The sequence below is a fragment of the Suricata suricatta genome, chromosome 3, assembly GCF_006229205.1.
Source record: "Suricata suricatta isolate VVHF042 chromosome 3, meerkat_22Aug2017_6uvM2_HiC, whole genome shotgun sequence".
NCBI lineage: Eukaryota > Metazoa > Chordata > Mammalia > Carnivora > Herpestidae > Suricata > Suricata suricatta.
In genome coordinates, this window is record NC_043702.1 from 163,903,247 (window position 1) to 163,915,683 (window position 12,437).

At 43.7% G+C, this 12,437-nt stretch overlaps 2 protein-coding genes across 4 annotated transcripts in view; one reads left to right on the forward strand and one right to left on the reverse strand.

Moving 5' to 3' along the window:
* Positions 1-7,901, forward strand: part of IARS2 (isoleucyl-tRNA synthetase 2, mitochondrial) — a 59,375-nt gene extending 51,474 nt beyond the window's left edge. Inside the window, exons 18-23 of the mRNA XM_029933406.1 lie at positions 887-1,018; positions 2,092-2,198; positions 2,930-3,075; positions 3,780-3,970; positions 5,823-5,967; positions 7,407-7,901. Of these exons, the coding sequence (XP_029789266.1) occupies positions 887-1,018; positions 2,092-2,198; positions 2,930-3,075; positions 3,780-3,970; positions 5,823-5,967; positions 7,407-7,552 (867 nt within the window). The 3' untranslated portion in view covers positions 7,553-7,901. The remainder of the gene's footprint in view (positions 1-886; positions 1,019-2,091; positions 2,199-2,929; positions 3,076-3,779; positions 3,971-5,822; positions 5,968-7,406) is intronic.
* A 172-nt stretch (positions 7,902-8,073) lies between these two features.
* The window catches only part of RAB3GAP2 (RAB3 GTPase activating non-catalytic protein subunit 2), a 100,236-nt gene continuing 95,872 nt past the window's right edge, over positions 8,074-12,437 (reverse strand). For all 3 annotated transcript variants that reach the window (XM_029935659.1, XM_029935658.1, XM_029935660.1), the window contains 2 exons: positions 11,286-11,444; positions 8,074-10,876 (listed from right to left, as the gene is read on the reverse strand). In XM_029935659.1, the coding sequence (XP_029791519.1) occupies positions 10,721-10,876; positions 11,286-11,444 (315 nt within the window). In that variant the 3' untranslated portion in view covers positions 8,074-10,720. The remainder of the gene's footprint in view (positions 10,877-11,285; positions 11,445-12,437) is intronic.

The following is a 12,437-nucleotide window of genomic DNA, read 5'->3' on the forward strand; positions in this document are numbered from 1 at the left end:
ACAATGGAGTACTACATGGCAAGGAGAGGGAATGACATATGGCCATTTGTAGGAAAGTGGATGGACCTCGAGGGGGTCATGCTAAGCGAAATAAGTCAGGCGGAGAAGGACAGATACCATATGTTTGCACTCATAGGTCTAACAGGAGAACAGGAGAGACCTAATGGAGGACCAGGGGGAGGGGAAGAGGGAAAGAGAGTTGGGGAGAGAGAGGGACATAAAACCTGAGAGACTGTTGAATACTGAAAACGAACCGAGGGTTGAAGGGGGAGGGGGAGGAGGGGGAAAGAGGTGGTGGTCATGGAGGAGGGCACTTATGGGGAAGAGCACTGGGTGTTGTATGGAAACTAATTTGACAATAAACTGCTTAAAAAAAAGTACTTAAATAGAAAAAAAAAATCATGTAGTCCTAATAATCTTATATACTGTCTTTTATACTTTATAAAACATAACCTGGCATAAGATACTACAAAATTATATTAATTTTATATATTTTTGTGTGCTCTATGACCTTTCACATTTATTCCATTTATCTTTATTTTTGCCTGTGAATCAGGTGAAAATAACATTCTTACCTGTATGGATGAACACACTAGACCACTGAAAGGGGATTTGCCTTTATAAGGTTATAAAGAAATACTGTGAAAATTCAGTCATCGTGTGTCAATTCCAGAGCTGGTGTCCATAAACTGGGCTATCGAAATGGGAGTCTGGGTTTTGGCATTTGTAGTCTCATTTAGGAATGATATATATATGTGCATGTATGTATATGTATTAATCCATTAAGAAAGTCACTTGAGTTGGATAAAAACTATAGAAAAATAAAATAACTTTTCAGTAAGACTTGAAGGATCACATTTTTTGACTGCATATTTTTTCTCAATAGCTTAGGAATACACTCCGCTTTCTTTTGGGAAATATCGCTGGTTTCAACCCAGAAACAGACTCCATTCCTGTTAACAATATGTATGTCATAGACCAGTATATGCTACATTTACTGCAAGATTTAGCAAACAAGGTAAGTACGAACTAATAAACCTTTGGAAAATAGAAGTATCAGCCCTGTTGAATGTTGAGATTGGAGCTGCGTGCAGGTGGAACCGACGTTACTAGAAACAGTAACCGTTGCACTGGAGGAGTTACACGTGGTGAGCCCACACGTTCTTAGGCTGACTTTGGTAGTGAAGTCTTAGGATTTCTTTCATGGTTTTTCAAGGTACTCACAGTACCTGCTGGAAACCATAGGCCCAGACTTCCCCTAAAACCACATTCTTCTCTCGAGATCAGCCTTCAGTATTTCTCCAACAAGAAAGAAAAATGTAGAGCTGTATTTTATCTGCAGATACACCCTTCAAAGAATAGAAATAACAAATAACTATTCCTATGTGTTTCATAAGATAGTCCCTCATCTCTATATAAACAGATGACTTGTGTTTTCTCAGAACTTGGAAATGCGATTGCTTCCACACACCCTGAGTTAGAAACATCCCTGCAGGTGTTTGCCCAGTTTTACTTTTCAGGCGTAGATGAGGGAACACTGGTAACTGATAGACTCTGCTGTTTTAAAATAGTGTGTTTCATCATTTAAAGCCTGATTCCTGGGGCACGTGGTGGCTTCTGACTTGGGCTCAGGTCACGATCTCGTGGTTTGTGGGTTTGAGCCCTGCGTTAGGCTCTGTGCTGACAGCTCAGAGCCTGGAACCTGTTTCAGATTCTGTGTCTTCCTCTCTCTCTCTCTGCCCCTCTCTCATTCATGCTTTGTCTCTCTTTCTGTGTGTCAAAACTAAATATTTAAAACAAAACACCTGATTCCTTTGATGAGTGTTCTTTTGTAGTTGACGAGTGTTCTTTTGTAGTTGATGAGTGTTCTTTTGTAGTTTCCAGAGTAGAATATTTGGTATTTTCTGAGGATAGTCAAAGTTGATAATCCAGAAATGTTGGAAGGATCCTCAGTCACTCCTGCACTTCTCTCGTTTTGTACTTGTCTGCCTTTGAACAGTTTTTGAAAAGGAACACATTTTGCTCATGCGAACTTAAATTTTCATTTGCTTTTTTACAACTTGCAAATTTGTTTTGGCTTTTGTTCCTTAGATTACCGATTCATATAAACAGTACGACTTTGGAAAAGTTGTTCGGCTGTTACGAGCATTTTATACCAGAGAACTCTCGAACTTTTATTTCAGCATCATCAAAGACCGGTATGTGGGACTGAACTTCAAATGTTTCTTGAGTGTCTACTCTGCTTGACAGGTGTTGGGCGTAGAGTGGTGAGCAAGGTGGCGGCCTCGTGCAGTTATTAAGAAGCTGGGTTCTTGAGTTAGGATGATACAGTCTCATAATGTGATTATGAAAAGAGATCGTATAAGGAATGTGCTTTGTGCTGTTTTTGGTAAAGTGCTCACTAACAGGTGCTCATAGGAGGTAATGAATATAGTACCTGCTCTCAGAGGAGTGCATAAATTTTGAGCAGAGAGGAATGTACAAGCAACTGTTAACATAAGAACATTGTGTAAGATCAGTAATACCTTTTAGAGGAAGGCTTGGTGCTTAGTCTTCCTTGATAGCAAGTAGGCCACCTTGAGGTGTCAGCCCCGACCCGTGAGCACAGGGATTGTGACCCCTAGTCTGCTGAACACACTAGGACAAATACCGTCAGCTAACGTATCAGTTGTTCTTTAACACACTAGTCTAGGTCCCAGCTGCCTTCTCTCTAGAAGGCGGAACTGGCTGCCACGCTGCTGGGGGGGAGGGGGGAGGGGAGCGCACCAGGAAGGAGCGAAGTGGAACAGGGGGTTGATAAGCAAGTCAGGTGGTGGGACATCTGCCTCCTTGGTCGATCGGAAAGTGGTTAGAGCCAGAGCAAGAGCCACTGCAGGAGGAACCCTCTGCACGTGTAACACGTCCCCTGCCACACTTTGTCCTCGTCCAGGCTCTACTGTGAGAGCGCAGCCGACCCCAGACGGCGCTCCTGCCAGACCGCGTTAGCTGAAATCTTGGACGTGCTGGTTCGTTCTTTTGCTCCCGTTCTTCCTCACCTGGCCGAAGAGGTATTCCAGCACGTACCTTACATCAAAGGTAAGGAGCACTTGGTTTGTTCTCAGAACGAGAGAGAGACCCTTGCCGAGAAGGCACCTTGGTCGGACCTGCTCCGGGTGGGGTCGCTCGGTCTTCCATGAGTATGTGCGGCACTTTGGTTGTCTCTGCACTTGTTTGGAGCCAAGTGCGATGGGTGTGGGAACGGCCTTCAGGCCGCCACGGAGAGCTTTCTGAAACGTCCTGGCAGCTTGACACTACCGCAAAGTCAGTTTTTCTTAAACACCTTTATAAATGTCTGAAATGTATTTTGGATCTTATTAAAACAGACTGTGGAGCCTTTAATGAATATTTTATAATGGTTTTTTCCCTCTGATTGTTAATTGCAAGCTTATAGAAAATTAGCAACTACAGAAATTTAAAAAGAGAAAAAGTCACTCAAACTTATTATCCAAAGACAGCTAACTACTGTTAATATTGGGTTTGTTTTCTATTTTATTTTCTTCCTGGCATCCTTTTTTCCTTTGAGGTCTTACTATATATTTTATCATTTGTTTAAATTTCCAAATATGAATATAAATGTTTGGTAAACATTTAGAGCGGCTCCAATAATATTTACCATAAATAACAATTCTTATTTTCCATGAATAAATATTTAATGGTTAGAGCTTTAGATACAGCTTAAAATGACCATATGTAAATTACTTTACCTTTTTATCCCCCTTTTTTTTTTTTTTTTTTTAAAGAACCCAAGAGTGTTTTTCGTACTGGGTGGATTAGAACAAGTTCTATCTGGAAGAAGCCAGGATTAGAGGAAGCAATTGAGGGCGCATGTGCAATGAGAGACTCATTTCTTGGAAGCGTCCCGGGTAGAAATGCCGCCGAGTACAAGGTTACGATTGTGATAGAGCCCGGGCTGCTCTTTGAGATAATAGAGGTGAGTAGTGGTTTGTACCTTTGGAAATGATGTTCGTATCCTCCAGCTTCCCCTGAAATTTGGTCTTTTTGAAAATCTCTGTATAAGTAAGGTGTTTTGGTTTCCAAATCTTGTAATCCTGATATTATCATTACTCTGTTTCCTACTTCTCTGTGTTTCCTTTCCCTCTTTCTATAGAGCTATTCTCTGTAAACAGCTGTGTTCTTTACCAGTGGGGCAGGGAAGGGGCAGTAGTCCTTTGAAATGCAAATCCTCGGGCCTACTTGGATGTGCCAGCAACCGATGACATTAGTTTCCAGTACACAGAAATTGAGAATTTATTATTAAGGGTTTAGTTTTCTGAGAATTTTGTTAAAACAAATCTGAGAAAATCTTTTTCTCAGGAGGTCGGAAGAAAATTCATTTCCTCCAGCAAATCAACTTGCATTCTCTCAAAGCATTCATCCTGTTTTTATTTCCAAAAGAACCATCAGAATTTTCTTCTTGGGATTCTTAGGGGCTCATTGGCTAGATTGACTTTTATGTTCACATACTGACTCAAGATATTTCTCTACTTTCAATGCTTGAGAAGAGAATTGATTATATATTTTTTTAAAGTCTTAATTGCTATCATAGTTTTCTGAAAAATGACCATCTCATTGGGTTGGTAAGCTCAATTTAAACTTTGAGTAATGTAGTTAAGATTTTGAGGCTCGAAATAGCTAGTGTGTAGGAGACTGTTGACCATAGCAGAGAATTTCAGTAAGATACTCACGTTTTAAAATTTACCAGGTAGCAGGCCCAGACTCCTTTATTTTATGAACGGGAAAACTGAGGAGCGTTGAAACCGTGATCGAGCTAAGGCCACACAGCCTAGTGCTGGGTTTTCTCGTACGTGTCCTGTGTCTTTTGGCTTCGTTAGTTCTGAGTAAGAAGTTAAAAAAAACCAGGTTGTTTGGATCATTTACATTGGAACAAAACTTCGGGATTAAAAAAAAAATTGAATGTATTTTTCTTAGGAATTACATGAAGTAGCTGTCAGATGATGGAGTCCTGGGCCTATCAATTACTAAGCACGTGACTTTGTTAAAACCAAATTAATTTCCTTAAATCTGTTTTCTTTTGAGCTTTTTTTTTTAAAGGAGTGTCTATTAGCTTACAAACTCATTTTGAAGAGCAAAATTACAATGAAAAATGTGAAGGTTCTTATCAGACACCTGACTTTATTGTAGTTCAGAGGAGTTCTGTGGGTAATTCGGTTGCCACCATTGGTCTGCGTTGCTAAAAGCACGTCTGCTTATGTGGTACCTTGACCCGCCTCCTAAAGCAGGAGGTCGGAAGCAGGAAGTCGGGGCTGTTGAGGCCACTAGGCCTGGGCGGGAATCGCAGCCCCCGCCTGCCGCTTGAGAACCGGGTTTCTAATCCTAAGGGGCATTTTGCATCTGGCATAGTGTGGTGCCTATTGACTGGAAATTAAAAGGAATTTTTATTCTGAAGTTCATTTATTTTGAGAGAAAGAGCACAAGCTGGGGAGGGGCAGAGAGGAGGAGAGACAGAATCCCAAGCAAGCTCCACACCATCAGCACAGAGCCCGACGTGGGGCTCGCACTCACAAACTGTGAGATCATGACCTGAGCGGAGACAGAGTCAGACGCTTAACCGACTGTGCCCCCAGGTGCCCCGTGACTGGAAATTCTTATTTGAAACCTTCCATTCTAGTTTTGATTTACTAGTGTTAGCTTTAATAGTGTTAGCTTAGGAGTTACTGGTACCAAAGGGTTACTCTCTGAACACAAGAATCTGCAGCATTTATTTTTATACCCTCAGTTTGCAGTAAACACTGAGATGGTAACTCTGACGTGCTCATCCCCAGATGCTACAAGCCGAGGAGACTTCCAGCACCTCTCAGTTGAATGAATTAATGATGGCTTCCCAGACAACTTTACTCCCTGAGGATCCACGAACACTAACCGAAGATGCAATTGAGTGCAAAGGGACATTCCTGATCAATTTAGAAGGTGAGGAGGCGGACAGAGAAACAGGAGGGACCTGGGGCCCTGAGTGGTCATCCTGGGGCACCTGCAGATCCGTTGTTGGAATACATCGGTCTATGGAAACTGGCCCCCATGTCTAAACCAGCCCTCTGGAGTGTCCTGCATGGTGATCTGGGGAACACAGGCCTAGGGAGAGAGAGCTTTCCTTCCTGTCCTGTGAACAACCGATAGGTGTCATTGTGTGTCATGTCGGTTGGCCTCACTCATTCCCGTTGACTTTTTGTGTTCCTGTCCTTTGATACTCCGTCCCTCGTACTGCCTAGCCTGCCCTTCTCCGGTGCTGGTTCTGAAATTGCTTACTTCGCACGCCCTATATTAACAGATTTAGAGAGAGAGAGAAAGCTGGTCTCCATGCTCAGTGCACAGCCCTATGCGGGGCTCAGTCCCTCAACCCTGGGATCATGATATGAGCTGAAATCAAGAGTCAGATACTCAATCAACCCAGATACTCAGTCCAACCAGGCGCCCCAAGATCGAGCCATTCTTAATGAAGGGCTTAGGAAGCGGCTTTATCGAACTCACGCCCACGGTGGTCTCTCAGCAGCAGGGGCTTGCAGCCATGGAAGTGGAGGCCCAGTAACACTAACAGAGCACCACGCGGGTTCTCTGGGAAAGCTGATGCTGCCTGTGTTTGCCGTAGTTTGCAGGTGCCATTGGGACACGGGAGGCTAACTTATGAGCATCAGCTTAAACCTGAGGCCTGGGAGCACTGACCACATAGTAAAGATTCTTACTTGCTTTTCAAAATGCTAATGTACGTTCTTTGTATATTGGATAGAAAGTAACTTTCTTATATATATTCAGTCTGAAGTCTGAGTATTAATAATGGAGAAATTTTTGTTTTCTTTTTTTCAAACCAAGAAGTTTTAAGTGGGAACACTGCAGCTGTCACTATAATTTGGCTCTTTTAAGTGTTTTGTTTATATTTGATAGAGAGAGAGAGACCAAGCATGAGAAGGGGAGGGGTAGAAAGAGAGGGAGACACAGAATCTGAAACAGGCTCCAGGCTCTGAGCTGTCAGCACAGAGCCCGACGCGGAGCTCGAACCCACCAATGTGAGATCATGACCTGAGCCGAAGTTGGAGGCTTAACCGACTGAGCCACTCAGGCGCCTCTAATTTGGCTCTTTTAAAAACCACTGTGTACCCAGAGAGGCAGAGTAATTGGTCCGAACTATCCCTGGACGAAGGAAGAGCCAGGAGGGCCACTCTGCCCGAGGAGATACGGAACTCGGTGACGTTCCCCTCACTCAGGGTCTTCCAGGCTGTGAGGCCACGGTCAGGGCTGTTCACGCAGCGGCCGACAAGCGGAACTGACCAGCTTGCCCCGGGAAGAGGTTACCAGGAACTAGAGACACAGCTGAGTGGCCCGTCAGAAATACTCTTCATGTCCTCCTCTCACAGGGGGTGATATTCGTGAAGAGTCTTCGTATAAAGTGATCGTCATGCCAACTACCAAAGAGAAATGCCCTCGCTGTTGGAAGTTCACCGCCGAGTCCTCGGACACGCTCTGCCCCCGGTGCTCGGACGTCGTCGGCGGAAAGCGGTAGCTCGCTGTGCCGTTGACCGCTCGCTGCTGAGTGCCCCAGCCCCGCGGAAAACACGAGCGTTAGGTGACGAGTGGAGGAGTAAACGGTGGAGGATAAGGGGCAGATTCAGAATTACAGGTTTGTCCTGTATTAGATAAAAAATGTGCATATATTTATATTCATGCAGAAAAATATAAATACGTAGACGGATCTAGACAGATCCATAATGGATTTATTCAGAACAGAGACACTGAATATGTTTGCCTTCAAAGGCGGCTGACGAGAAAATGTTTTATATTTTATAAATCTTCTTGACTTGGGATTTAAGTTCTATAATGTCTAAAAATAAAGCCCTCTGGAAAATCACTGATATTGGTGAAGTTGTAAAAAATACGGTTTTGAAGGCAAATGGCAGAGATTTTTCCCTTAAGAAACAAGAGTGATATCTTTCTGCCTTGCTAGTGAACGTCAACCTTTTCACAACACATCACCACCAAACTTGTTATTCTCCTACAAGAGGGGAGGAAATCTTAACACTTCTATTTATGTTGAAACATGAAAGCTGAAAATTTATTTCACTAACACACACAAGTTCACAACAATGAACAGACACACAGAACAGAAGTATGTACAGAAGGTCACTACTTACAGTACATTGGATAAGAGCGTTTTATAAACAGTTCAGTATTGGATTAAAAGCTTGCTAGGGCTGGCTCATTCTGTCAGCAGAAGTCTAACTTGTAGAAGCCCAACAAATTCATTCCTGTCAGGGAGAACGGGCTGTCGCTGTGGAGCGCTTTACAAAGATGTTTCTTATAAATGAATGAACAACAGCAACTTGTAAGGGATTCCACACAAGCTTAATATCATTAAGTCGCTTTTTTCTTTTATTTTAATTAACAATTTTTTTTTTTAAAAAGGCAATTGAATGTAACTGTGCTTACTTTGACCTTACATGAATTTTTATTAACAAAGGTGAAACTTCCTAGTTTTGCAATAGTATGAAGCCTTTAGAAGGTCAGGGCTGTGTCCTCTCCACCTAGTTTATTCTGGCTCTTCTAGTTCCTACATCTAAACACAACCTGTAACGTTGAAGTTACGAATTTGAACACTGTTCTCCTCAGCGGTACGTAGTGGAACTGAACGAGGCACAGAACGCCTACTGGATGTTAATGAAGGGGGGGGGATTCTAACCAGGAAAACACTGCTGGTCACCGGCGTCTCATCGCTGAGTGCAGCAGACTTTCGTTTCAGAAACCACCCATTCTACTTACAGTCTAATTCCTTATTTGTGACTCTACAGATAGTAAAATATTTAACTGCTTTTCTTAACCATGTAACTCAGAATTCAATTTTAAAATTCTGTGAACAGTCCATTTTAGGATTACGTATGTGACTACAGAGATTTGTAATTCGGTGATTTGTTACGGTTCTATGAGCCATATTTCAGCTAATAATACTCCCAACAATCCCCAGCTGTGAGTAGGAGTCCTACCAGAATGAGTAAGCTTCACCAGTTCTATTCTCTAAAATGCTTTTTAGGTACCCCTTCCCCCAGAAGTGATAATTGGATCAAAGTGAGGATTTAAAGTTTCTTTGACCAGCCTCCAAAATTCAGAACTGCTTTCAGAGTATTTAGAAAAATTACAGGAAGAACTAAGCTCTCAGGATGCACAGAACAAGTGATTATATAAAGCCAGGTAGGTTTACAGGAAACCACACGGATGTGTCTGGATGGGGCAGCGGAGACCCAAGCGGAGGCCGAGACGTTGGGCTTCCGGTCCTTCTCGGTGCTGCTGGACGGCGGGCCCTCCTCGCCCAGCTGTTCAAGACCTCGCTCAGCTCGTTCTCCCAGGATTTTTAAACAGTAATTATTAAGTTTGAGACCTTAAGTTCTTATTCGGGTGTGATCTTTTAGTTAAAAAGAACTAGGATATTACACTGGGGACACCCACTGGGCTATCCTCAGAAGACTTTTAGACATTTTTAACCCTTGAGGGGTACGCTCCTCGGCTCTACAGTTAAAGTTGGCTTCTTCCAAGTAAGTGAAGAAGCAAACTTCCATATCACAACAAGTTACTATGAACAACACCTGTGATCCATGACAGAGGTCAGTGATTGCATGGTATGGCTACATTCCAGAAATATACCATTATACTTGGTATTTGCGGAGCTGAAAGCACTTTTTACAGAGTTTTGGTTAATCTGTTTCAATCAACAATTCTTCAGCACTTGGACTTCACTAGGCACTCTAGGGTACAAAATTACGTATTCTCTCCACCCAGCTGTGAGGTAGGTTTGCAAAGCCGTAATCTCACTGAGCCTTTTCTGTGCTGTTCCCAAGAACAGAGAACATTACCAGATCCCAGAGGCAGACATTTCTAAACACATTTAGGAAAAATACAGTTGGACTTAAATTTTTAGCATCTTTGCCCTTTTTTAAACATAAATTTTACAAGATAAAACATTTTTACAATCACCTAAGGTGGATACAACTTTGAATCTTGGCACAAAGTCCATCTCCGCTTACACTGTAAGGAACTGTGCTGTGTTGCTTGCATCTCAGATTCTCAGTCTTGACGAGTACAGCAGGTTAAGGGTTCTGTTTGGTGTCCCTTCTGATGAATGTGAGGATCTTGAGCCCACTCCTCCTCCAGGGCAAGGTCGTCCTCCAGAGGTGGCCGCGTATCCTCTGGGGAGAGAGCCCGTTGCATCCAGAGCTCTAGGCGGCGGCCCAGGGCGTGGGGTCGGAGCATGCCAACAAAAGCGAGTGAGAGGTTTCCCTAATTTACTGATGGGGACTATACATGAACACATTCAAATTTAATTACAATAACATTTTGAGTACAAAATATAGAATCTGATAATAACATAATCTGTAAGTTACAACCCATTTGAAATAGCAAAGTTTACCAATAAAGCTACTTAAAGTGCTTAAATTAGAAATAAACATAAAACATCTGTAATTAATAGTATAATTGATACTTGTTTATATTTTATCTTTAATATTAATGAAAGGAGTAGATTTAGCCAGAACTGCACTTTTAAAAGTAGTATGTATTTTTATTTTACAAAAGAAAAAAAGATGAACTCCTCCATAAAATTCCAGATCTTAACTATGTAAATTACCATGCACTAATTCATGTTGTTCTAGTCACACAACTGTAGACGGTTTTCAGTCGCTCAGTGTCATAAAGAAGGAATAGATATGGCTTCTACGGCTTCGATGAGGTGTAAGGCTAGACTGTACTGCCCGTGGTTTTCTGGTAGAAGCTCAATTACTTTATGTACTAGTTTGGCTGTTGTTGCGATTGGCACTTCTGTGTTTTGAAGATCTTGGGGGTTCTGCAAATGGGATAAAAAACAGTCAGTCATACACTACGGTAACTGTTAGTCACTTAAGAGTTATCAGAAGAGTTAGGTCACTTTTCTTTGGATCTAACTAAAACTTGTAATTTAAATTTTCTCCTTAACTGTTTATAAATATGCATTTACGAAAACATCCAAAGGTGCGTGGGTGGCTCAGTCGGATAAGCATCCGACGTGATTTTGGCTCAGGTCATGATCTCACGGGTGGTGAGATCGAGCCTCATGTCAGCCCTGCGTTGACAGCACACAGCCTGCCTGGGATTCTCTCTCCCCCTCTCTCTGCCCCTCCCCCGCTTGCTCTCTGCATTTCTGTCTCTCTCTAGATAAAACAAACAGAGAGACAGTACCCAGCGGCCTCCTGGATCTCACTCCCACTTGTACTCACCATCGCCTTCAGCCAGGTGCAGAGCGTGGGGGGGAGCCGGGCCAGCAGCTCCATGCCTTCCTTCGTCTGGGCGTGGAGCAGCGCGTGCGCCAGTCTCTGTCCTGTCAACACCAGCAGCTGAGAGGCGAGGACCTCCTTGTCGTGAACCTGGAGAATGGCCTAAGGAGGTGAACAGGGCAAACATCTAGTAAGAGCTAAGAGGTTTATTTCCTCTAGGAAAGGCTTTGCCAGTGAAGAGATTCTCATTCAGTCTTGAGTGGTGGCCATGTATACAACCAAAAAAAAAAAATACCAAATCAAATTTAGCATTCACCTAATTTTTCTTATCCCGTAATTTTTTTATTAAAAAATTTTTCTTGGGAGAAGGAGCGTCAAGATGGCGGAGACGTAGGGAGCTCGGTAATCTCCGCCCACAACTATCAAACTGAGAAGAAATTAAAAGCCACAGTATCTCCAAGAACAGAGGCGCGCGCGCAGACTCCTCCCTGAGGACAGCCTCGGGGATGCCGGAGCCGGAGGCACAGCACGCGCACCGGGGCGGAGGCTGTGAGGGGAGGGAGCGCGTGGACGGCTGGTGCCGCCGCACAGGCCATGTGTCCACAGGCGGCTCAGGGCCCTGCAGGGCCCTGCGTGGAGCGGGGAAGAGCGAGGGAGACTGAAAACGCTCTCCGCATGATCTCTGGAGAGGGGAGACCTCAGCCAGGACGGAGAGACACACACCTCACGTGTAGCCGCTGGGCCAAGGGAGAGAAATCATCCCCCTCATTGGGCTGGTTCTCCCGTGGGCACGGCGGCCTGGCAACTCCGGGCGGAGCCAGGGAAAAGCTGGCTGCCCGGTCCCCCTGCTCGATCCTGGCCAGAGAGCCGCCCGCCTGCTGGAGATCGCTGGCAACGCGTGGTCTGAGGAGGCGTTGGGGCGCCGCCATTCCTGCCCCCAGAACCACTGAGGCAGGGCCTCAGAGAGCAGCCTCTGAGACTCGACCTACATCAAACCACACCCATCCGCGCGGGAGAGCTACTTTTTAAAATTATTTTTATTTATTTTTAATTTTTTTTCTTATTTTTATTTTTTAATTCCTTCCCTTGTTTTCTCTTTTCTCTTTTCCTTTTTCCTTCTTTTCTCCTTTTCCCTTATCTCACAGATTTTATGCT